Source organism: Chlamydotis macqueenii, chromosome 4, assembly GCF_036417535.1.
Source record: "Chlamydotis macqueenii isolate bChlMac1 chromosome 4, bChlMac1.mat, whole genome shotgun sequence".
Taxonomy (NCBI): Eukaryota; Metazoa; Chordata; class Aves; order Otidiformes; family Otididae; genus Chlamydotis; species Chlamydotis macqueenii.
Genome location: NC_141559.1, coordinates 27,764,461 through 27,790,851, shown reverse-complemented (window position 1 = coordinate 27,790,851; position 26,391 = coordinate 27,764,461). Strand labels below are relative to the sequence as shown.

The 26,391-nt window shown below is 40.5% G+C and overlaps 1 protein-coding gene and 1 long non-coding RNA gene across 6 annotated transcripts; one reads left to right on the top strand and one right to left on the bottom strand.

Annotated features, from left to right (window-relative positions):
- Nucleotides 1-629: 629 nt before the first annotated feature.
- Nucleotides 630-14,028, bottom strand: LOC147600863 (uncharacterized). 5 transcript variants are annotated; one of them, XR_015258475.1, is made up of 3 exons: nt 7,377-8,718; nt 2,882-2,955; nt 630-799 (listed from the first exon to the last, which is right to left on the bottom strand). It is a non-coding gene; the product is annotated as an uncharacterized LOC147600863 (long non-coding RNA). The 5 variants fall into 5 exon arrangements; XR_015258473.1 differs by lacking the exon at nt 630-799 and adding an exon at nt 13,791-13,883 and having other exon boundaries at nt 1,000-2,955; nt 7,377-7,460; XR_015258471.1 differs by lacking the exons at nt 630-799; nt 2,882-2,955 and adding exons at nt 3,020-4,192; nt 13,967-14,028 and having other exon boundaries at nt 7,377-7,460.
- A 143-nt stretch (nt 14,029-14,171) lies between these two features.
- On the top strand, nt 14,172-24,423 carry CISD2 (CDGSH iron sulfur domain 2). Its single transcript, XM_086746192.1, has 3 exons — nt 14,172-14,363; nt 22,825-23,036; nt 24,064-24,423. The coding sequence occupies exons 1-3, from the start codon at nt 14,261-14,263 to the stop codon at nt 24,151-24,153; spliced, it is 405 nt and encodes a 134-aa protein (XP_086602318.1). The 5' UTR covers nt 14,172-14,260; the 3' UTR covers nt 24,154-24,423.
- Nucleotides 24,424-26,391: the final 1,968 nt, after the last annotated feature.

The following is a 26,391-nucleotide window of genomic DNA, read 5'->3' as shown; positions in this document are numbered from 1 at the left end:
CGGCGGCGCGCACGGCTGACGACAAACCCCCTCCCTGCCGCCGCCCTCCCACGAAATGGCGGCGGTGGCCGGACCTACATCTCTGCGCTGACGCGGCGGCGCGGTATTCCTCCGCGCGTTAAGCGGACCTCAGCGGCTGTCAGCGGGTGAGGAGAGCTGTGGCATCCCGGCTGCTGTGTTCCCGCCCTTCGCGGCCCCCTGTTCCATCGCCCGTCCCAGTGGACAGCAAATTAGTTTGAGCGGCGGCGCGGCGAGGAGCGTGGCTCCTGCGTTCTTCCGCCTCGAAGAAAGAACCCCAGCGCCTCCGCACGCTGAGCGCCGCAGCGCTCGGTGGGGCGTCTGGAAGCGGAGCAAGGAGCGCGCCTCGGCAGGGCAGCGGGGGCCCTAAAGCAAAAGGGCTCCCACCTGTCAGTGTGGTGCCAGGGATACAGGTAACGGTCGGCTCTTGCCCGGGAGAGAAGCACCATCAACAAGCAAGGAGTGCAGGCCTGGTGCGAGAGTAACAGGCCTGGAAACCTTGTTTTAGGAGCATATCGACACATGCAGCTAAACCAAACCGAGCTTCTTGGTACAGGAAAACAAACATCACCAAAGGGATGATACAATAACAGAGACTGTCACCACAAGGGCCTGGGTCATCAGATAATTTTTTAATTTGCAGTGATACCTTCCGCGATGCTCCCCGCTCCTTGGAGGTTTTTTATTTTGTGCAGCATGGGTCAACAAATCGCTCTCATCTAGGATTTTTAATCACAAATCATGTAGATTTATGCATAGTTGTGTAAGTGGGGAAGGACTCCTGTGAAGTAAGAAGCAGAGAAAGATTGACAGACTTCCTTTCTGCCATAATGAGGGGATATATTGTATTCATAAACATGGCATTTGCTGTCCAGGGAGTATGGCTATGTAATTAGCTAAATCCATTCCACTGGAACGGAGTTTGCATTCATTAAAGTGCCTTTATTGCACTACTGTTAGTTTTCTTGCTATCTACATATTCAGAAAACCTGATTGTATAACAAAGTTTTCAGTATGAAGTTTGAGAATAGCCAGCAGTGAATTAGGGGAGCGATGCTCTTTTTTAAATTTTAAAAATAGTACTGTAATAGGACTGCGATAGTTTTTTAGCATTCATATTATGTACAGGCTAGAGAGAAAACAATGCATTGTACTTGTAAAGTCCAGTTATCTTTCTGTGATCAACGAAACCATTCCTAGCAACTTCCTTGTTTAGTCTTAATTTTCTGATTATTATTATAATTGTACTGAACAGTATATTCAGGAAGTGTAGTCCCAAACTATTTCATTAACGTTCTTATGATCTTAATCAAGAATACTGCTGAAAAACACCTTGCTGTTCCTTGCCTGCTTGGGATTATAGATGCTATTAGACTGCTCCAAATCACCAGCATATCTGTCTTTCTGTCACAGACATCTTTCTCTGCCTTGTAAATTGCTTACAAACTTCCTGAACTTTTTCATTATTGTTTGTCACCTCAGGAGATGTAGGTACTTAACAGTATTCAGGTTCTACATTTTTAATTACTATTTGACATTAATGACTTCTAATATCACTCTATATTAAGAGTTTTGATCTGGCTTGCGATTCTCGTTTTACTGTATAATGAAAGGAATGAAGAACAGCACAAACACTGTTGACTGTGTAATTTTCCCTGCTAATTTAAGATAACAGGAATTGTTAATCTGGTAAATCAAGTCTTGTTTGTGTGCCTTTCATCAGTTATGTGTTAAAATCAATACCTCTATTAGCATTTGACCCCAAATAGAATTTAAAATGTATTGGATAGCTTTTGTTTATAGCCATTGCTCAGAAACAGATTTACATATTTTGTATTAGTATATCTGTTTAGACAAACACTTTATTACACTCGCTGGTAATTTTTTTTTAAACAAATACATCAATTTAAATACTGACCTTTAAGTACACTTAAGAAAAAGCATTAAAAAATAATTACTTTTGTAGGAATGAAAAACAAGACATGTACTCACAGTTCTGTGGCCATTTCTGCATGTCACAGCACACAGTCCTGCTTGGAGAACGTTCTACTTCTCACCCTCATCTCTTTTTACTCAAATTGTGAGGTAAAAGTCATGTATTTTGGAAATATTTTTGGAAATAAATAAACTCAAATAGATATATTTTTTTTCTTCAGAAGGAATACTCAGGCAAGTAAGGCCTCATAACCTTAATATATTGATGTGCCATACAGAGAGTTTCTCACCTTTACGGTATGCAGCAGGTGTACTATAATGCTACTTGCACAGATACCTCACATGGTAATATAAAATGCAGGGGGCTCAGATCATGCTTACTGAATATGAGTGTTGCAACTTATTATGGAACTATGCAGTCTATTTGTGTTTGCTTCATTTTAATTTGATTTTTGAAGCTAATCCTCAGAAATGGTTGAAGAGAGGTATTACCATGTCTAATCCTCATATGATAGTGGAGTTGGGTTACATTTTCAGAGGTTTATTATGCAAAATAGCTCAGTAGATGTGGCACAGTAATAAACAGTTTGCACAGAAATACTGAGAACAGACCAGCTCAATTGAACTCCATCTTTGAATTTTGTTTGCTTTTTCAAGTATGGTGTGCAGCCAAGTGGTCAGTAACCTCCAAAGGCTGAATTTACCAGTCCGTTTCAGCTGCTTTGTAATGGACCAGCAGAGCAGGCATGAATGGAGATTGCCTTGATATATTGTTATAAAACTTCCCCTCAGCATAGAGGGGACCTGAAGGAAAAGCAGCCCAGCCTTAGTTTAAAGGTTAGTGTAGCTTGCTTGCCCTTCAATGTCAGTTTTTAATTTCCCCTTGCCTGAGACCAGCCATTTTTACATTTTGAGCATGTTATTCTACCTGTCTTCAGAACAGGTGGAGCAACCGAGCACCCAGGACACCAATCAGCACTCCATATGGGATGCTTTATATGTCTGAAAGGAAAGGGGTAAACAAGATGCAAAATATTTCCGAAAGATCTTCCTTTTTAGGAAAGAAAAGCATTCTTCCTATTAGTCCATCTAGTAGATCATTATTAGTTCCTGTTTGGAGGAGACAAAACACAACAGCTTCTGCTGCTGGAAAACAAAGCACTAAGAAGATGAACAACAACTGCCTCTCCCTGTTTGCATGTATTACCAGGCTTCAATTTTCTCTTCAGCATCCTGTCCAACTTGTTTTTCCTTAAATTACCATAAATCAAGCTTGCAGTCAAATCCTTCTTTAATCTGAGCAAAACTCACCTTACTGGGGACCCTTTTGATTCAATGGAGACCACAACGAATAAGATCACATTAGAACGCTGATAAAATAAAATTGTTCCATTGGCTTTTTTAAACACAACAAATAAAAAGGCTGAATTTGCCAACCCAAGTGCCATTACATGACAGTGAAACAAAAACAGCTTTGGGGATGTCATAGGGTTCCACCTTCTCTGTATATTAAATAGCAAAGCCCAGCAGCCTTTCCTGTGTAGCTGAGGGCTTCTCCCCTTCAAGAAGGACAGCAAGGTCATAGTTACAGCCTTTGTACTGCGTGCTCAGTTCCCTGGCTCTTACATCTGGGACCATTACTTCTCCTCTTAGGAAGAAGAGGTAGCAAAACCCTTTCACATCTGGAGTCCAACCCAAGGTCAGTGCCTTAGGCAGCAGTTAGCTTTCTAAGGAATGTTAGATAAAAGGTAACTTTTTGTCTCATGTTCCAGCTTGGCAATTCTTCATCTCCTATTGTTTCTTTGACAGCTTCTCTGACATTCTCACTGAAAAAAATTTCAAGCTATTCCATGTGTTTCCTTTGTATAGTAGTGCTTTTTGTCTCACTGCTAGGTCAGAGGGCAAAATGCGGAGTATGTTCAGTCCCTGTATTGATCCATTTTAAGTTGTTGCTGCTCTGTGTAGAGACGTGTAAGATCTAATGTTTAAGTCCACATATGAGTCCCAGTGAAAAGTCTGAGCGCTTGTTGAATAATGGCATGCTAAGGTTTATGGTCTGCAGAAGGTCACGTGGGATTCACAAGAATATAAAGTGCTTCAGTAGCTCACACTAAGATCAACAGACCAAATTTCTCCACAAAATCTTCCAGTCTTCAGGATTTTGTTTAGCGCTTTTTTTAGCCTCATAGTGACAACATAGTTTTCTTTCAGTTGAAGATTTTTCTCTCCTCTTGAAATCCTTTCAGAAAATAAGAGCGATTTTAAAAGAATAAAGTTCTGACAACATAAAATTCATTATGTTATTTTCACAGACCTAAACAACAAAATCTCTGAAAATGGATACAGGATATTTATTAGTATTGATACAGAGCATTCTTTTTTTTTTTCACAGCAAAACTACCATTTGATCTAAGTGAAAAAAGATACTCCTTTCAAGTCAGCAGCAGTTTGTGTCAACAACAATGTTCATTTTTTGTGCTGATTCAGCCGTATGGATGTTGAAGATGAAACTCAGCTGAGCACGTGCACGGTGTAATTATGATGCCAGTTTTGAAAAACGAACAGTTTTGTTGTCATACAGTCACTAACCTTTGTTTTCTTCTTTTGTATGAATTCTTTACATTCCTGAATAAACACAGATAATATATATATACATGGCAAAATAGTGTCTTAAAATAGGGGTGTGAAGGGCTGAGCAATTAGTCACAGTTGCTAAAACAAGGTAACACAGGCTGAATTCAGCAGGTGAAACCCCTCTCTGGAGCAAATCAGAGTTCTATCAATTTCAGTAGGCCAGGGTACATCAATTTGAGATCTCTTCAAAAAGGTGTTTAATGGTGAGCTGCTTTACCCCTTCCCTTTGGAGGTGGTTGCTTTTCCTTGTTATACCTGTTTTTCCACCCCTCAGGCTGCCTTCTGTAAGTCTGCGAAGTCTGTAGGAGTTACACTGTTACCAAAAATGACCAACCTCTTATGGCAGTCTTCAGCAGTAATTAATTTGCCTATTGTGTTTACTAAAGGAGACATGCAAGGACTCTCTGAAGTGCTTTCAGGATATGTCTACTTTTTATTACTTTGACCTAATTGATTACTAGTCAGATTAGAACCATCCTAATTCGGTTGCTCCTCCAATGCATGTTCCAGGATGCAAATGTGCTAAGCAAACCACAACCTTTGAGGAATGTTTAGGTCTCACAAATGATTTGACCTAATACACTGTAGAAGTTGCTGTTATTCAAACAGGCTAGCTAACATATTTCACAGGCTCCCTAGTATAGGCTGTTCAGACTTCACAACATGCTGCATTGATTGATTTGAAGTGTAGGCTTCCATTCACCTGGCTTCCTACACGCTAAGTACAATTTTCATTGTTTGATTAGAGTTACAGAGAATTAGTTAGCCTGAGCTAATCAGGACAGTGATGGTGTACTTTATACTGAAGTATAAACCTCGTTTTATCTTAGGAGATTTCCCCACAGAGATAAGCCAGTGTTTCCAGAAGACCTGGAGCAGGGACCCTCTCTGAGTTAGGAGCCCTAGTACCATGGACTTCCCAAATGTCCTGCAGTAAACTACCTTTCTTGGCCATTCTCCCTTCTTCTGAGCCAGTCTTGCTGGTGAATTGTTCACAGATTTGTAGCTAATAAGCATTACACTTCAGCAGAGGTAGAAGGTTGACTTTCTGTCACTCTTAATTTAGAAGCTTTTTTTCCCTTGTAGAACATTCTCTTTTTTTCCCCTCCATTCTGTTTTATACAAAATAATGCTATGTTTCCCTGGGGAAATTATTACATAGTCTTGTCGGTTGCAATGTTTTAATTTTTTGATGCTGTATTGACTTAATTTAAAATAATGCCTTACGTAAATAAGAAAGTCCACAGAAATACTTCAAGGTGATTCTTTTGTTTGTTTTGTTTGTCTTTGAACTGACAGAAGTATATGCTGTGTATTTAGACAACCGATTTAACTAGGCAACTATCGTGTGTTACTAGCAGTCATTTAACTTTTCTTTTTGTCCTTTTGAGCAACAGCATCTTTAAAGATTTGGCTGATCTTTTCAGTTTTCAGTATATCCCAGTTAACAATAAGACGTCCAAGAGCTTGCTTAGACCTCAAATACCCAGCCAAATATATCTCTTAGAAGGAAGGAATATTATTCTTGTTTGCTGTCATATTGTAATTCAAGAAATATTGTTGATGACTCTAAATCACTAATACTGAAATTAGCCAGTTATGACACTGTTCATCGTTCTGGTTAGGGGGTTGGATCAGGGCTGTATTTCTGAGAGGCTGGGTTGTGACACACACAGCAGTCACAAAACATGGTCAGGTGTTAGCAAGTTGTTGAAAATTTTGCAAATTATAAAGCAAAGGCAACCTAGCTTCTGCACTCCTAGTGACTTTTATTCTTCAAGGGCAAGCATGCTTTTCAGCCTTTGAAAAAATATTACATACATTTGTCACTTTTACAGCAATAGATGTTACTTAATTTTTATAAAGACAATAAGAGCTGCTATTTTTTTTCTTTGGATAATGGGACATCATCTTAAAAAAAAAAACACTGAAAAATACTGGCTTAAGGAGTTCGTAGTGGGATCCAAGATAGTAATTTTCTCAGTCACAGTGATTTAAATTTGAGTTAACAGGGGAAAAGATAATTTCTTAGTCCTTCCTGACTAGTGGCCTATGGTAAATGATTTTATGATCTCTGTTTAGCTCCCATATTAGAAAAACAAGCACTGCTGCAATTAGGCATGGAGGACTCAGGTACCTGGAGACTAAATGATATGCTTACCCTTACATTGTTCAGGATATTTGAGAGTATCAAATCATTGGACAGGCAATTTGAGGGACTGTGCGGCAGCATCCATTTCTACTGTACCCGTTTTCTGAATAATTACAACATTTCTGTCCCTGAAGCTGTCAAATTAACTCACATAAAGTGTAAAAAAAAAAAGAATAAAAATAATTTAGTTCCTCTTGGGGAAGGAGTTTAAAACACTCCCAAGCATCTTAATAAATTAACTATAGACATCCATGACAAGACTAGTTTTCAATAAAAGACTCTCTGCTCTAAAAAAAAAAGGCTACTAGAATCTTTTCTTAGTTTCCAAAAGCATTCTTCTAGCATGTTGTTCAAGATGAATGCCTCTTAATTACCATGTATTTATTTTTCATTTCATTTTTACCTTTCACAGTCATTAGGCTTACATTTCCTGTAAAGTAAGTTTTGTAAACTATGAGGTGATGTGTTTATATCCTTTTTTTTTTTTTGTGCTTTCTCTGCTGATTCAAAGGGAAAAAATAAACTGATTTTCTAAAAATGTATTTACAGACCTTACAGCTCCCTATACTGGGCTGAAGGACAGAATTTATATAAAATTATGGCAATATCTTGAAAAGTAAGTGAGGAAGTAACTTACAAATCTTCTAGGGAATAGCCAGCTACCTAGATCTGGAAGTGAGCTGTGCTATAGCTGACCTGAAATCCAGAGGACAGGGAGTGCCTATGAAAAACAGAAAAGAAAAAGCATTACTAAGATAGGTATAAAAGAGGCTATATTAATCTTATTTACCTGCTGTAGTACTCTTCCATGTAATTGCCTTGGAATTGAGATAGCCACTTTTTCTGTGAGATAGATATTTGTTGCCTGAAATTGAAGAGGCATGGTGTTTGGGGGCAGGTTTTTTTTGTTGTTGTCAGGGTTTTTTTCTCCTTTTTTTTTTTTTTTTTCTCTTCTTGTGAGATGACAGAGAAGGGGTATTGGTTACTGTCAGTGCCATACGTGGCTCACCCTGGAACAGGGAAACAGGCTCAGAAATCTCCATAGTGCTGTTGTTACACAGCAGCTTGAGAAGGAATGATAAACTGCTGTTTTATTGCAGTCAGTGAGCATCGTGACACAGGAAGAACTTAAGAGCAGAGTGCAGTCATACTGCAGAGATCATGTACTCTGACCTCGCCAGGGGAAGCTGGTAGTTTTTCTGTGCTATAATTAGCCACTGCCAACGAATGCACATTGCATCACAGGAATTAGTCTTGTGGCATTCTCACCTTTGTCTTCCAAAGTGACGGAAACAGCTTTCAGTGACAGCTATTACGCCAAGGGAGTAAAGTACTAAGGGAAGAAATATACCCTTAGTTGCCTGGTCAAGGGTATAGAGTCTTCACTGATAGCAAAGATCAACGCAATTTAAAAGGGAATGGTGAGAGGTCCCCTGCTGAGAATATATTGACATATATGTAATTTCTTTGCCCTGGAATTCCTGTCATAAGACAGCAGCTTGTAGTGTTTTGATCGTGGTTTTACTTCACATCTGTTCATTGAGCAGCATGTACTTCCCAGATTACGTCAGCTTTGTCCTCTGTAGGTCCTTCAGCATAGGGGAGGATGTATCTGTTTTCCATCACCGCAGCTTCCTCCTAGGGGACAATCCGGGAATTTTGCAGCCTAGTTTATTGCAACAAACCAGGCAGAACCTGCCACAAATCAGTAACGTATCTGGGCTTTTATGAAGGTATTAGTGAATCCTAAGGATACTTGTTCTGATTTGAGTAAAACTGTTGCGACTTAGCAACTCCCTGGAAGCCAATAAAGTTCCAAATCTGTACAAGTCTGTATGCGACCAGCGATCAGATCAGTCTGGATCCTCATGAGCAGTACATGTCGGATCAGCTACCTAATGTGGATGGAAAGACTGGATGATTCGTGTAATGGGTCAAAATTTTAAACTCATTGTGATATTATATTTACTGTGTACATTCTTGTGCAGTTAGTGTTACTTGACTGATGTTTGTTACAATAGTTTCATGTCACACAACTTTTTACTTTCTGTACTTTAAATAAAGGCAGTTGAAATCAGTAACTTAGTGTAACTGAGTAGATATTCATCGTTTCATCTTGTGCTATTTTTGCAAATATTACAGTAGCTGTAGAAGCCACTACTGTGGACCAGTGCTAACCATTGCATAAAAAGACAGTTCCAGCTTGGAAAAAACATACAATGTAAGTGGAAAGTAACTGAACTTTATCTGGGGATATCTAGGAAATTAGCATTGAATACACCTTTCTTGAGTTGCGGTTTTCTTCAACTTCGTTTCATACCCCCAAACCATAATTCATGGGTAACATTTCCCACTTCCCAACAGTAGTAGTCAGATGGAAAAAATAAAATGTTAAACCTGTGGCTGAGAGATCAAAGCATGGTATTTTTCTAGAATAAATAAAACCAGCGTCTGCTTCTCTGTTCTCTCATGCATAAAGTTGCCATGTTGGAACTTGATCCAATTCTTAGAAATCTTGCCATTTTTCTTTACACTCTTGTTTTCGTTCTTTTCACAGATTAATTTTCTGCAGCCTGTGACAATAAATAGCCTTCTAAGCCACAGGGAATTCTAGAATAATACATGCTATTAGTAAGACACTGCTGTTATTTAGGCAATTACAATAGCACCTGCTTTCAAAATACATTGTAAAATTCTTGGACATTAGTTAGATTAAAAAGTAATATCATGCTAATTTAGCAGCAATTTTATAATATGAAAATTATGCTATCACAAAATTACCTTATCAATTCTATTATAAATGTGATCTATTTCCTTAACTCATTTTTCTCTCAAACACTTTGCCCACCACAGAACAGCAGAAAGCCAAGTGGCAGAAGCCACTTAAGGTACCAGTTCTGAGAGTCAAGTGAAAGCATGACAATCTCAGCTTTCTTCTAAAGGCAATTAAGTAATGTTCATAAGCATAAGATGAAAGTAACCTTATATACATGCTCTCATGGTTTACATTTTTAAGCCAATCTCCTTGTTTTTTGAGATTCAATTATTAAATAGTTGGGTGTTGACAGTGCTGCATAACTAACTGATGGAGACATCACATCAAGTGAATCAGTTTCTACAGCCCCTCTTGGGTGTAAGGATTTTGCTTGCTTTTGGGGAAGTGAAAGATCTTTGCATACAGCAAGAACAGCAGCTAATTAAACCCCATTGTGAAATGATTCAAAAACAAAGGGAGAGATCTAGCTTCCTCCTAGACAGAGGCTTGTGTTTGCTGATGTCAGAAGCCAGCCCTTTGGCAACAGGACAGTTTTTAGTTGACAACAGTACTTTTGCCTGCTGCAGAGATTATTCCAGGCACTCAGTATGGAAAATGGCAATGCCAGTTCCAAGAAAATGGTTTTAACAACACGAGACATCCTGTTGATAGACAAGCTCATTACCATGAAAGAGTGCTGAGCAAATTACTACTTAGGCTTGTTTTAGAGATGGAAGGCCTGTGTGTCTGCTGCCTCAGAACCTTTCATCTTTTATCCGTACTGGTGTGTACTAGGTACAATAAAATAAATAAATATAATTTATAAATGGTCTTTTCCTTTGCAAATCTTAGTGTTCTAGACAGAATGGCAAGTATTATCTCATTTTACAGCTGAATTAAAGGCACAGGGAAATTAAGTGATTTTTGAAGGGTAAAAATAGGAGGAAAACAACCAGCTTCTTTTCACCTATGCTCGTTCTGTTGGACCAGGACCAACCAGCCTGCGGATGCTGAAGGCCACTCTCATTTCTACGGTGAGCCAGACCAATGAAACTATGTTTTAGTGACATTATGCTTGGCAGAATAAACTCTGCCAAACAATCTGCATCTGTGCCACAAACTTTTCTACAATGCTCTTCAAAGCATGCATAGTAGTAAGTTAATTGGGCTGTTTTTTGGGAATTCCATGTAAAAGACCTGAGCTAGCACTAACTATGTAGATCTCTTCACGTGGGCTCCATGCTCCATCTTATTTGTCATGTTCTTGTTAGATGGAAAATCCCAGAGATAGAGGACACCTACTGCCGAAAGCACATTTCAGTGTCAGTGACCCAGGTTCTGTCCAAGTATCTATGCTTTGGCTTTTTGTGCTGTTATTTTTATTACAGCAACTCTTATATATCCTAGCCAATACCAGAGTTTCAGTGGCCAAATTCTGCATGAAACACAAAAGCAAAGGCAATCTCTGCTTTCTAACAGTTCACAAACTGAAGCTAAATACGCAAGAATAAGTTGTTGCATATTACTTTCCCCACAAAATCTATAATTTTTTCCAGATATCCAATAGGATTGAGATTTGAGGCAAAGTTGAAAAGAACGCTGTTAAGACCCTGCAGAAGCAATCTGCCTATGGAATAAGAATGTCCACGTAAGGTGTTAAACGTGTGTGACAGAAGGAAGATATTACACCTGCCTGGTAAACCTCCTGATGTTTACTGATCTTAAGTTCTGACCCCATAATGTGGTTCCTGAAGATGGACTCCTACATAAAACCCTGTTCTCTTCTGCAGGACTGAGCAAGCCTGCAGCTTACATTTTTCTGCTTAAGTCAAATAGGAAGTCTGAGGGCAAGTTGGAGAGTGGACAGGCATCTCCTGAGCCCCATTTCAAACTGGATTTCTAAAGACCATCTTTCACCTCCAGTTCAGTTAAGAATCTCTTTCAGGCTTCATTTTCTTTGTAGGTTTTCCATCATCTATGACTTCAGCCTTTCATATACCAAAACTGTTCATCACTCATGTGAACTGATACCTATGCAGACAGCCAAGGTGCAGTGAGAACGGTTCCTCATTGCCATATGTGCTGATTGTCTAGCAGTGTGCTGAGCAAAGCGCTGATCAAAGGCAGCACAGCGAGACTCAGGAGCTTTAGTGAAACGTCAGCTGGGCTCCCAGTATCACAGCTGGCATCCAGAGAAGGCTGGAAGAGCAGAAGAAAGGAAGAAGGGAAGGACAGAGGCTCTCAACTTCATTGTGAAGTTGCTTGACTCAGAGCTGGGGGATTTACCTACTGTTTCTTCAGCCTTATGTATTCTTCCCTCAGAAAGTTTCACAAACAAGGTTACATCATGACATCAGATTTATCATCTTTGCAGAATAATCAAGCATTTTGCTCTTTCATTATCTTGCCTAATAGCAGGTATTTGCCTACACAAGAAGGAATCATCTTAGGACATCAGACATAGTCATTACAAGGATAAATTTAACTGAGGCAGGAAACTAAGATAATCTGAGATCACAGGAATATTTTCACTAGCTAAAGAAGATGATTCATCAGGAAATGTTAATGTAGGGTCACCGGTAGAAAAGTAATATTCGGGCCAGAAGCACAAACAAGCTGGATTTGTTTGTCTTAAACCTAGCTTCCAGTATTTGGGGTTTGTTCTGGTTTTGTTAGTGAGGGGGGGCCTAAGGTGGTAGCTTCTGTAGGAAACTGCTAGAAGTCGCTCCCCTTTGTTCAGTGGACTTAGCCGGGCCTAGGGCGGACCCACTGCTGGCCAAGGCCGAGCCGATTGGTAGCAGAGGATGGTTTCAATCCATCAACCTCTGGGTTACGGTCGCAGCGGAAGCGTGCTGGGCCCATAACCCAATCGGCTCGGCCTTGGCCAGCAGCGGGTCCGCCCTAGGCCCGGCCGAGTCCACTGACCAAAGGGGAGCAACTTCTAGCAGTTTCCTACAGAAGCTACCACCTTAGGCGCCCCCTCACTAACAAAACCAGAACAGGTTTTTTTTTGCCTTAGTTCTTTATGGTGATTTTAACTCTTGGTTAAGATTGTCCTGAATCGATCACTAAAGCAAACTAGTGAAAGAAATCTAGCACGGGGTTTGTATATCCTAGTCAATACAAGGCAAATGTGACTACCAAGTAGATTCAGCCAAAGAGACCAGTGGGTTCATCTGACTCAAGAAATACCTATAATTACTCTTTCATGGCTTTGCTCAACCCTATTAACTTACCTGCAAACTTCTTAATTACCAATTCTGGGCTGTCAGGAAAAGTGCACAGTTGATATGGGCAGATATAGTGTGGTTTCCATACACTGAGGAGAGAGAACTGTGCTCCAGACAAGATCATGTAAGGAAGGAGATACGTCTTCCAGAAGGATTGCACTGGTTCAGCTTTCCTGAAGATGCTCGTGCTCTGTGCTATATGCTAATAGCACTTGATGGATTCACTCACAGTAGCAAAGCATCTTGAACCAAATGGTGTTAGACTCATGTCCACAGGACTAACTCAAGAGTTTTCTGGTCTGGCTGGATTGTCTAAATCTACCCAAAATGGCTGCATACTTCTCTTTTTTTTTTTCACCTGGCTATATAGTGGCAATTTTCTATCCCAAAAGGACAGGTCTCTTTGAAATAAAAGGAAATAAAATTAAATAATGCACTCAGAGATACAGCTTGTTCTGCACAAACTACTGCCAAATGTGACGCAGATGGGCCTCCCCCTGTAATATTAAACCTCTCAGCACTCACTCAGTAATCCCACCTCAGAAGACTTATGATACCATATGAAAACCAGCATTCATATGAAGAAAAATCTTCAGTCTTTCACTTCAATATTTTTAAGACTGTCAACATGAACCATCAACAGTGGTCTTCCAGTACCTCAAGGGGGCCTACAAGAAAGATGGGGAGAGGCTGTTCAGTAGGGCCTGTTGTGATAGGACGAGGGGTAATGGTTTTAAAAGAGAGGAAGGTAGATTTAGATTGGATATTAGGAAAAAATTTTTTACAATGAGAGTTGTAGAACACTGGAACAGGTTGCCCAGAGAGGTGGTGGATGCCCCATCCCTGGAAACGTTCAAGGCCAGGCTGGATGAGGCTCTGAGCAACCTGATCTGGTTGGGGATGTCCCTGCTCCTTGCAGGGGGGTTGGACTAGATGACCTTTGAAGGTCCCTTCCAACTCTAACCATTCTATGATTCTATGAAAAGCAACAACAGGGTGACAACAGGGTGGCTACATATAGCCTATAAATCACAAGCCACACGTTATTGCAGTCACACTCCCTCACCTCCCTAGCTGTACCTTCAAGCGAGGCCTGCCCAGGCTAAGCAAGGCCTAAGCGACCAGGGGGACGCCACCACACACCCGCCGGCCGCACAACAGCTGACTCAGAAGGATGCAACCAACCGCCCCGCCCCGGTCTCAGCCCCCGCCCACCGCTCCGGTCCCGGCCCCGCTGCCCACCGGCCCCCGCTGGCCTGGCCGCTCCCTCCTGCCTGCAACGGCCGGCAACTGCCGCCGCCGCCGCCCGCCCGCCACCTCGCGGCTGCAGCGCTCCTGGCCCCGCCCCCACCTCGCGGCGCCCGCAGGAGGCGCGGCCGAAGCGGCTGTCTCCCTGGGCGCACGCGCACGCCGAGCCGGCACCGGCGTCGTCCCGCCCTGCGGCGCATGCGCGGCAGGAGCAGCGCGCGGGTCGCCGCGTCGGGGGCGGTCGGTGGCCCCGGAGTGCTCTCCTCCCCTCTCTCAACGGCCGCCGCCATGGTGCTGGAAAGCCTGGCCCGCATCGTCAAGGTCCAGCTACCCGCGTACCTCAAGCGCCTGCCGCTGCCCGAGAGCGTTGGCGGCTTCATCCGCCTCACAGGTAGGTTGGGGGACCAGGGGGGCCCGGCGGGGCCAGGCCAGGCCAGGCCGGGGCGGGCGGCGGGAATCTGCCTGGGCACTGCCGCCTGGCCGGATCCGGCGCCTCCCCCGGGGCCTGTCCCGTGTCGAGCTGCCACTTGCACTCCTTGCTCCAGGCATCGCTTGGTTTCTCCTGGCCGCGCTAAAGAAGTTACCTGTTACAGCAGGGGGGAACCCCAAGCGTTAAATCGCCGTTAGAGTGTTTCAGCAGGAAAATTATCCAGCGAGAGGTTTAAGATGCCCTGTGAGGTAGATAATAGCAGTCAGAGTAAAATGTAGTGATAGAGTAAAGCGTATCAGACTCCTCGGCCCCAGTTCGTTTGCACTGTACTTAAAATTCCTCTCTGTGCAAGTACCAACAAGTCAGAGGCTGCACACATAAAGAAAATGGGTTTTTAGCTGAAGGCTAAACACTGCTTTTTAATTTGCTGAAAAAAATTAAGGAGAGCATCTATACTGATTAAAAAAAAATAGATCTGTTTCTAGGAGCCTGCTACATACACAAACTTGGATTTTTTTATTTAATAATTTTAATAAGTATTTTAATAAGTGAAAATACCTGTTTATTAATCGTAGCTCTATCACAGAGCAAACAAGAAAGCAAGCAAGCTAAATGCTAGCAAATTCCTTAGGTGTTCAGTGCACTTCAGTGCTTTGCAAACTGGAACCATCTGAGCCCTGGCTCAGCTGAGATAATACAGGCAGAACCTCAAGTAGTGTCAAATGACAAGATTAGTTTGGTGATAACAAATAAGAGGAATGCTGTAACAGAAAGTCTCTGTAAATGGAACAAGTCTTCAAAGCATAGAAACAACCGTATATGTTTATCTTGCAGCACTAAGCTATATAACTTTAATAGTGCTGGAAAATTATTTAATGTAGAACAGGCACAATTTATTTAAAACCAGGTTTGACTGCTTTTTTTCCACCATGTTTATGCTGCTTGTAAACTTAAAAGTTCCATTGTCTTTCCCATGACAAGGAAACTCGTCTTAAATGAACTGTTCTTCTTGCCCTGCAACTAGTCTTTCATCTTAAAATGCTAATAATAAAATTTACCGCATAGGGAAATTCAGCTGCTGCAAAGTTGGGAGGAAGGGGATACAATAAGCTACAGAACAGTGCAGCTTCTTGTATTCCTAGCATTTGGCAGTTTGCTACTTAAGTCATTGCTCTTTTAACCACAAATTGTACTTAAAATTTGTTAAGCTTAGTAATGCCTGAGATTAATCTCTTCTTGTTTCACTTGTCCAAACGTACATTTCTGCAACAGGATTATTTGTGCAGTCTCTGTATTTATTCACACTATGTAGTAGCAATAGAGTTTATTCTGAAAACCTCTGGTCAGAACTTTTTCTTTTTTGGTAGAATTATCAGTGGGGGAGAATTTATTTGCTGTCATGTTGTTTAGCCCATTGACAAGGTACTTCCTTGAATTTGGAGGGAAGGCAACAAGGAAACAATTGAAACCTTAAATGGAGACCAAACGTGTGAAATGTCTGTCCCCAAAATATTAAACAAAAGTAAAAGAAGGAACAGAGTCAGAATTTGCTTTGAGACCTGGTAGAATTTAATGAGCGTACCTGAAAAAATCCACTGCCTCTAGTTCTTAGTGATTTCCTTGACTGGTCTTGTGCTAAACACTCTAAAAAGGGAAATTCTAGAATCATAGTTTAGTTAGGGTTGGAAGGGACCTTTAAAGGATTATCTGCGCCCCAGAGTCCTTAACTGTTGCTCCAGTGGGCTGCATGAGCTTTGGTAGTTTCAGAGGTATAATTAAAAACACATAACTGTAGAGACAACATTTTGACACTTTTTTCATTTTGTTTTTTTCAACAGTCAGCTAGACTAGACTAGTATCTGCTGTCATACTTGTATATCTTCCTCTGAAGGTGGATATGAATGAAAATGGAGGAAAAACCAGCAAAACTGTAAAAGGCGCTTAAAGTTATGGCATAGAGTAAGTGCAATATGGTGAGGCTTTTCAAAAGAAATCATAGGATGCTACATTCTGGACATGTAAATTAAAAAATGATCCTCTCTTAGTGCTTAAAAGTTATTGAAAGTCATTGAAACCTTATTGCTCATTAAAGACTCTTGTCTTATCTGCACTCAGAGCTGCTGTCAGTCTAAAGTTTCATCTGAGAGAACTGGATTGCTTTGGCAAGTGCCACCTCTTCTGTATTGTTGTTGTGGTCTTAGTCTATCCTGTCCTAAAGTCATAAATCTCTAAGAGGAAGGGATTCCCAATTCTGGAAGTTATTTTGCAGCGGCAATTTACAAGATTATATCTGTTGAATTACTGTTAGTGAAAGGCTATTAGACAATAGAGAAGATTAAATTAATATTCTTTTTCATGTTTACTACTACTAGAAATTACAGAGGAGCATATTCTTTGGCAAATGACATATCAAACGTGAAATATTTTTCGTAGAGTCGTAGAATAGTTTGGGTTGGAAGGGACCTTTAAAGGTCATCTAGTCCAACACCCCTGCAAGGAGCAAGGACATCTTCAACCAGATTGAGCTGCTCAGAGCCCTGTCCAGCCTGGTCTTGAATGTTTCCAGAGGTGCAGCATCTACCACGTCTCTGGGCAACCTCATTCTGTCACAACAGGCCCTGATAAGGAGTTTCTCCCTGTCTTTCTTATAAGTCCCCTTAGGGTACTGGAAGTCTGCTATAAGATCTTCCTGGAGCCTCCTCTTCTCCAGACTGAGCAGCCCCAACTCTCTCAGCCTGTAGGAGAGCTGCTCCAGCCCTCTGATCATCTTCGTGGCCCTCCTCTGGACTTGCTCCCACTGGTCCATGTCCTTCTTATGCTGGGGGCTCCAGAGCTGGACTCAGTACTCCAGGTGGGGTCTCATGAGAGCAGAGCAGAGGGGTAGAATCACCTCCCTCGACCTGCTGGCCACGCTTCTTTTGATGCAGCCCAGGATACGGTTGGCTTTCTGGGCTGCAGGCACCCATTTCCAGCTTATGTTGAGCTTCTCGTCCATCAGTACCCTTAAGTCCTTCTCCTCAGAACTGCTAGCAATCCATTCTCTGGCCAGCCTGTATTTGTGCCTGGGATTGCCCTGATCCATGTGCAGGACCTTGCGCTTGGCCTGATTGAACTTCATGAGGATTGAACTTCATGAGGTTCTCACGGGCCCACCTCTCCGGTCTGTCAAGGTCCCTCTGGATAACATCCCTTCCCTCCCGCGTATCGGCTGCACCACACAGCTTGGTGTTGTTGTCGAACTTGCTGAGGGTTCACTCTATCCCACTGTCCATTTCACTGACAAAGATGTTAAATGGGGCTGTGCCCAATACCAACCCCTGAGGAATGCCACTTGTCACCAGTCTCCCCTTGGACATTGAGCTGTTGACCACCACTCTGAGTGCGGCCATCCAGCCAATTCCTTGACTACCGAGTGGTCCGTCTGTCAAATCCATGTCTCACCAGACATGGATTTCTTTCTTGCCAGACATGGATTTCTTCTTTCAAAAAAGCATTTCTTTGCTTCTTTTTGGAAGGTGAGAAATAATATTGATCTTAAAACATTTCAAGTGTGTTAATATTTGTCCTTTGGTGGCATCTACTGAGCTTAGTCAGGGACTAGCACTATAAAATGCTCACTAGCATAGACCTTGTTTGCAAAAGCAGGCCAGAACCCAAATTTGCAACAGTGCAGTTCTTTGCTTGTTAGCTCTTCTATTGTTTCTGTAAAGCATTAGCTTCCAGGCAGATGCAACTTCAGTTCCTGTAGTGCATCAGTTGTAGAAAAAGCAGACCCAAAAGATAGGAGGATCGTTTTGTATAGGATACTGTACAGTGTGCTGATTAAAAATATTGAGACGCTTGTTGTCTGTCATGACCTCACCAAATCACAATGGAAAAGTGCTGGCTTAAATATAGGAAGAGTTGATGTCCAGTGCAAAACTCCTGAAGGTAAAAGCAATGAGGGAGGAAGGAAAGAATGTTTGACCTTGGGGTTGAAAATAGATATCTGAATTGTCATGCTGCTGCTGCTCAGAAGCCTCTTTCACTTTCTTGTCATTTTACCCTTGCCTTCTCCTGCCTGCTGAAATTAACAGTGTTGTCTCATGCTGGCATTGCTTTTTATCCTGGTACATGTTATTAAAACAACATAGACATTCACTTCAAAATAGCATGTGGTCAGAGCGAGAAAAGAGAATTTCAAGGTTTATGTAAGAATCTAGGTGCTAGTCTCCTTTGCATAGACATGACACAGTCCTGTGTGGGCTGTCTTACACTTGGCATACCTGTTAAGAGGAACTTTAATGTAACAGGCTGCCAGGCAATAAGACAACGGTTTTGTGGATCATCTTTTACAGTACTGAGGGAAGGACAGGTGATACCACGATAGCAGAGTCTTCAGAACCCATTTGAACAATTAATTTCTTGTTTGCAGAGTGGCTTGCTAACCGAAGCTTTGGCTTTTGTTTAAAGTATGCTATGTCACTAAAAGAACTGTCACCTCTCTACCTCCATATGTGCTGAATAAGCTTATAGACATATTAAAGTGGTGTGTGGAGTCCTCTGCATGTAGTTTGTGTAGCAATGAGAACACCCTTAAGAGGCCCAAGCAAACCACAGAAAATAGTTAGGGTAGAACTTCTTATTAGTTCTGAAGAGAATGTAATTGAGTAAGTAATTTGTATATTCCCTAAACTGGTGAAATTTTCCATGCAAATTCAATCACAGTTCCAATCTTCATTTTGATGAATGGCTTGCAGCTGAGCTGTTACTGCAAGAAGCTGCTTTTGGGTCTGCATAGGGTCATTTCCACAGAAATTAGCTAAAACATAAATCAAAATGAAAGACATCAAAGGAGTAGTTGGTGAAGGACAACCAGGGACCACTTGCTTTGATTTGACTCTCTGTGGCTGGCCAGTCCCTTTCTGTTCACACTGCATGTGTTTCTTACTTTTTTTGACTTATTACTGTTGGACTAAAAGTTAAGACAGCCTCTCCTCGAAAATGTAACTGTGGCCTATGGTTTGTGGCCTCAGCTTCTTGGAATTCTCTGGACATTCCTGTTTCAGCAATGTTCCTGATATTTCCAGGACTTATCTTTGGGATTGGTCTCTGTCAAACACAAGTCAAGTTTGAAGACTAACCTCTTCGATACTCTGCTCTCCATTTCTGGCTCCAAAGACTACCTCTTCCCATGAAGCAGAACTGATAAAGAATCTTCAGAATCAATGTAATTGCTGAATTCTGAGATATCAGCTGTGAAAATAAAGCGTATTGTGAATTGCCTTACATCTGCTTCAGAAAGGTATGAATGGCTTCAAAAACACAGAGCAGCTTACCGTTGTAGGAAGATATCATTGCTTTAGTTTGGGTGAAGCTTTTCTCCCATTGCTGCCCACCCAGTCCAAAGATCTGTGACTTTTTTACTTTGTGACAGTATCTTGCCTCTCATGCCCTAGAAGCATGGTCATATTGATTTTTTCAGTCTAAAAGTATGCGCTTCTGGCAGTCTTTTAGCAATAACAAGTCAGTTTATTATTAGTGTACACATTGGTGTAATTGGGACTGTCCAGAGACTCCCAGATTAGAAATATGTAAAGAAATCATTGGCTAGTGAGGACAAAACTCTTTATCAGCAGTTAGCATGATACAAATATTAAAGAATAACCATGATAAATAATATCCTTGTACTTCCTATTCCAGTTTGTTTCTAATTTCCTTTCTCAGAGGTTACAGTCATCATGTTCCTGTTTCATTTAGATGACCGCAACTGGTTATGAGTCTCTGATAGACATGACTACTGTTCCAATTTTGATGTCATGTTGGAGAGCTTCAAGCTATATTGAGATGCCACTTGAGTTGCTGATCTCTTTTAACAACGTTTAATTCTGATGCAAGACATTTCCTTTTTGTGTGTCAATCTTAGCCCACTTATATTCATCACACACTTAATAAGTGCCCTGCTTCTGGTTATGGTGCACCTGGTGGAATGTCTGTTCTGTCTTGGAGTTCAGAGTAGCTTTGTAGAGATCCACCTCTCTGCCAACAGTCAGATTAGATACTCAATTTGGAATTTTTTTTTCAGTGACCAAATATTCCTCTTTTCTAAAGTAAGTTCCAAGTCAGTCTTACATGTAAGGTCAGAAAGCGCATTTGGATTCCTGTTGACAGGGTGTTCTGGAACAGTGCATCTCAATTGACATTATTCACATGATACCATATTTGCCATATGAGTGACAAGGCTGGACCGTGGCTTAGTTTGTACTGCATGTCTGTAGTTAATATAATTTACTTTTTAGCTTCAAGGTTCTAACACCAGAGTTACCACTGTCTCATAAAAGTTTCTGGGGTGTTGATTAGTCCTTTCTGGTACTGCTAATTCAAAGAGTAAGTGAAGCTATGCCAGCGCATTCTAAAATGGTGGTTGCATTGGTTTGGTCATGTGTAGTGTGAGGTCAGAGGGTGCCTGATTAACTATCTCTTTCTTTGAGACAGTCTCTGAGATGTTTACCTTAATGGCTTCTGTTGGATTATTCTATTCTCTGTCCTTTCAGGTGGTAGTGAGAGAAAGGTATTTGTGAGAACTGAATATTTAGCATCTGGTAGAAATAAGCTGTCTGTTGTAGTTCAGAATGGAATGTCTGTCTCTACTGGATTATTCAGGCAATTTTGATTTTTAATGAGTATTTTCACCAAGCTTGTCTGGGAGAATAAAATTGCTTAAATTTCTGTCTTGCTGTTACTTAACAGTAATGATAGAAAAGACAAACAGGCACTGCTGTCTAGGAAACTCGGTATTTTTAAGTATCTCCGTGTTAATCCTTAATATTTAGGGTTTACAGCTTGTTGGAAGAACTGAGAAAAGAGCAACAGAGATTAGTCCATTGCAGTGACTCTTAGCAAATTTTGTGCATAGGGACGACTGCAAGGGCAGGTGTGGAAAGACCACTGAAAGTTCTTGCAGTGCCTTTGGCATTTATATAGTTGTGGTACATTCACAGATAAATGCAATAAGTGTGGTTTTCATTTCAAAGGCTATAGAAAGCTCCAAGAACATAAAATTAGTCCCACAAAGTATTTTCATTACATGGTGTACTTTCAGAAAATTCAAATTATTAAGAAAAAGCCACTGTGTTTTAACTGGAAAAATATTAGCATGAACATGTGCTTTATTATTACAAATAAAATGAAGCATAATGTAGAAGGCTAATGTAATTTCTGAGAGCTATAACCTATGTAGTATCTTTAGCCTGCTCTATTGCACTTCCTTACTTTTACATCTTAATCTCAAACAACAAACTGTAGAACAAAATTTTGCTATGTTCTGATCCTAAATAATTTAAAAGAGGAACTTATTACAGTGTCTTGTGCAGCTATTTGTGCTCCAGCTCATTATGCTGTTTTGTTTCTCATTTTAAAATATTTTAAAACTCTCTTCCATTTCTATATCAGTGTTTAGATTTAATGTACTCTCCAGAAATTTAGAAAAACACTCTTTCCTTTATTGCAGTATGGTACTTAAATTACACTGGAGTATTGTCATGGCATGTTTTGCTGGAAAAGTGGATCCACCTTTAATATATATAGATCTTATGCCAGGTGCTGATGAATTTCTTTAAAAGTCCAGTAAGTCTCTCACCAGTATGTCTAGAAGATTTATAATGATGTAGCAAGGCAGCTAAGTCTGCAGAGGATACTTGAATCTCGTACTTAAAAGAAGTTCCTCAGCTTGGTAAAAAGCAATTTTCTGTGGCTTGACTTATCCCATCTCAGGAGTCTCTCTTTCTCTGTGTATTGTAGAAACTGGTTGGGAATCCCTGAGCAAACAGAGCTCTGAAAAATCAAAAAGACTGGTGAAGGTTTTGCTAGTGCTTATCTAATAATCTGTATCATTTCTACAAGAGTTTCTAAAAAAAAAACCTCAAAACAAATAACATGAGGAAAACTTCAAGAAGCTAAAAATCTGAAATAAATTAAAATTTGAATTATAAAATGTAGTGAATAGTTCTTCATGTACAGAATGTTAAGATACTGGCACTGAATATACTTGCTGCATGTAATCATGCCCAGTTTGCTAGTACGCAGTGCTGGTTTACCTTAGGTGAGCAGAACCCCTGTAATTTAAGGGATCCTTATTTCAGTACGCCTTTTATTTCTTTTGGATTTATTCTTTTCCATTGAGTCATCTTCTAGAGTGCTAAAATTAAACTTCAGGTGAAATTCTAGGAGTCAAGTTTTTACCTTGTCTAAAGTAAAGCCTAGGTTTTAATCTGGGTCTTTTTTTTTCTTCTTAAAACTTACCCACAGAGTCTTGTTTGCCCTCAGAGCCTTGCTGACTGAGGAACCCCATTCCCTGCTCTAAGCCGGAGTCATTTGAGAGTAGCTGATGCTGCACCATGTTGAAGTGGTGTCAAGCGCCAGTCTAAATTCCATCTGTCTTTAGTTTCAGAATGGCTGCGGTTATTGCCTTTTCTGGGTGTGTTGGCCTTGCTGGGTTACCTTGCTGTTCGTCCGTTCCTCCCCAAGAAGAAACAGCAGAAGGATAGCTTGATTAACCTCAAGATCCAAAAGGAAAATCCAAAAGTAGTGAATGAAATAAACATTGAAGATCTGTGCCTCACTAAGGCTTATTGCAGGTGTTGGCGTTCTAAGACGGTAAGACACTTAATGTTACTGTAGGATTAGAGATTGAAACTTGCATATTTTTCAGTGCTTTGGTTGTGAACATGTTGACCTTTTCCCTGAAGGGAGAATATGTTCCTGGTTTTTGAGAATGCCACAGTTCTTATTTTTCTCCACTGTAAATCTGTCTACATGCAGAAAGAAACTGTAGAAACTTGTAAGAAACATAGTGGAGTTTTTCTAGAAACACTTACAAAGTGACCGTTTGTGAGCAGATTAAAATCAAGCAAGCCTTGTTTAATATTTGGAAATATATTGCAACTAATTATAAGATAACTACTTTATTTTGTAAAAACAGTACTTAGAAACTTGTGCATATTAGAATGAAAGTAAGGCTGGACCTGTGTTGGTGAGGAAGAGCATATCCCCATCTGGTCCAGAGCAGCCAGTAGTTGACTGGTTTGGATAGTCTGTAACCCCTAAATGAACTAGATATACATGAATATTTTTCATCTACCATCAATTTATTTTGAATGTCCTGACTGTGCTCCAGTTTTGTCCTCTCTGTACCAAATGCTTTCCCGTTATAACAAAAAAAGTCTGCCCTGGCTTAAGAAGCTCTCTCAATTACTCTCCCTTCAGACTGACTACTTCAGCAAAGTATTTCAGCTTTCCTTAAAACAGTACTTTCTGGTTGCAAATGATAAAATCTATTAAAACCACTTTACTAGTTCCACAATAAACCTTAAACCATTTGTGGCTGTGATGGCTTCTTTGCTTGCTGTTCTTTGATGGAAAAGGCTTTGTCCCTAACTTTGTGTCTAAGAACAGCTCTGTTAGGACCTCGCAAACTTAGTTACCTGTTAGCAGTGCTTTTTTTTTCCCTTAGCAACATGTGACCTGTGTCTGATAGGAGACAAGGAGTTTGATGTTGAAACTGGACATAGTAGGAAGAACTAGCAACATTATCAAAGTGCTCTTGGCATAGGAAGAAGTATAAAATTCACCATGCAATTGCTGTACAGAGTTATACTAATTCCTCATGTATGTTTTCTTCCAGTTTCCTGTATGTGATGGCTCCCACAACAAGCACAATGAATTAACAGGAGATAATGTAGGTCCACTAATACTCAAGAAGAAAGAAGTATAGCAGATGCTTAGTCCACTAGATCATGACTGATAAAAAGTCTTTATACCATTGTAGTTTCAAGGGGCAACATTTTATTATGTGATTGGTATGTCTCAGTCTAATGATTGCTGTAGATTTATTTTTTGAATAAACTGCGTTTAGACAGTGCTAGATCTGTCACTGTTTTGATACTTAATTCTGAGAAGAATAATGTCTGCTTTGTAAAACTGTAAAATAACTATCTCTGTAAATAAGTCATTTATTTCAACAATAAAATGACTTTCTACAATTAAGCCTTTTTTTGTATGAACATGCAATTATAAAACTGTCACTATTTCCAAGTGACAGAAGTGCACCTTTCTGTTGGTTTTTTTTGTTGGTTGTTTTTTTTTTTACGCTGAGAAGCTGTGTTTTATTTGGCTTTTCGGGAACAAATTTAAGTACACTTAAGTGGGTGGAAAAAAGATCGTAATTCATCCTTTGTGAATATACCTAAATTTACAACTGAGGGGAGGCAGCACAGCAATGTTATGTTTTGCTAGGTGAAGGTCTGGCTTGTGCAGTGCCAGAGGAGACAATTTGTTAGTCTCATGCAAAGCAGCCCAGCTCAGGCAAACCCCACACAGCTGGAAAGTCTCATGCAGTATCCTAGGTGGAGTGCTGCAGTTTCAGACTACATAAACTGAACTATTGAGCAGGTCAGCCACTAACATTATGCCTTTTGCTTCAGGCCTCTGTGTTGATCATTCATGAGCTCTTGTAAGTAAACACAGACTTGCTTCTTGCAGGTTCACTTGCACTGTAGCAGCTACTTTTAGTAGCAGGGACTTTCACGGGAGAAAGAGAGCAGAGCTGAGCTGTATTCTTGGCTTGTTACCCATTCAGAATGATTATTTGGGCAAGTCAGAACTTTGCTGTGTTATGGCTTAATTTCAGATGCCGGTAAATAATTGCTACTTATCTAACTGCTAGACTTCTAATTAACTCTTCTCAAGTGCTTTATTCTCCAATTAAAGACTATACCCATCAGTTTGGAAATAAAAATTTGATCCATGCTGCAATTTTAGAGAATTGTACTAAGCCACATTTCAACTGTTCTTTAATAGCACTTTGTTTGACCCATTGTTAGGCAGGTGGGAAGCCCCAGAGCAGTCTGCTGTTGCCAAAGCTGATCATCGCAGTGCTGAAACAGAAAGCATGTCAGAAAGCAGTTCTCACGTAACGGCTCTCACGGCAGCAGTAGAACTAAGGTAGATTGTTCCTCCTGCATTTGTAACAGTTAAGTTCTAGGTACCTAAACCTCTTACCCTGCAGCAAAAGATAGCAGATTAGGATGTGATTGTATGTTAAATGCCTGCTTTGACAAAGTGTGTAATAGAACCATGGTAAAATCTTTAATATTTAAATGCTTCATGGTGGTCTTACCTTAATGGATGAGCAAGCCATAAACATTGTATTATGATATAAAATTTATAATAGAGGAAAATCCATAATGTTACTAAGTGTCTTACTGAGTCTTCACTTATAGATGTGGTATATTGAACACCAAGCCCCAGATCTTGGGTTTGGTGAAGAAATTACTACGTGAAATGCAAAAGCCTGTCTAGACTTTTTTTATTTTTCAGACTTTAAAATCCACAGCCTATTGTAGCAAGCTGCTACTATATACAAGTCTGTATGCGCTTCCAGCTTTTGTCAGGATACCTTTGCATTCAAATAGTTGGATTTTCTCTGAAGTCTGAGAAGTAGACTGCGCACATCAGTCCTGTTCTCACTTCCGTTGCTCTACTCAGACAAACCCCATTACAGTAAGTAATACAGCAAAATTGGTTTTGTTTCTCTCACAAAGTTCCTCTAAAAGGAGAATGACAGTGTGGGATTTAACCTCTTGACTACATCTCTAGCACAGCTTGATTATGTAATTAATTTTTTCTCCCTGCTTGCTGTTAGATGAGGTTGCTGCTAAACTATCTAAAAATTTGGCTATGGAACAGAGGTGGGTGGTTGCTTAGTTTTGCTTATGTCTGTAGGGGAATGGAACACATTTGTGGTATGGGCCTGCAATAGCAGCACTCATTCACAGTTCCTTTGTAGAAAGGACATTTTAGTAATTTCCACAAGATAATAAAGTTCATATCACAAGCAAGATAAATGACCGTTTCCTTGCATTTCAAAATCTGTCAGGGTAATGCTGTCTCTCATAGCCACAGAATTTTCTATAGAAAATCTTAAAGAATTTACTAATTGGTTCAAATTATC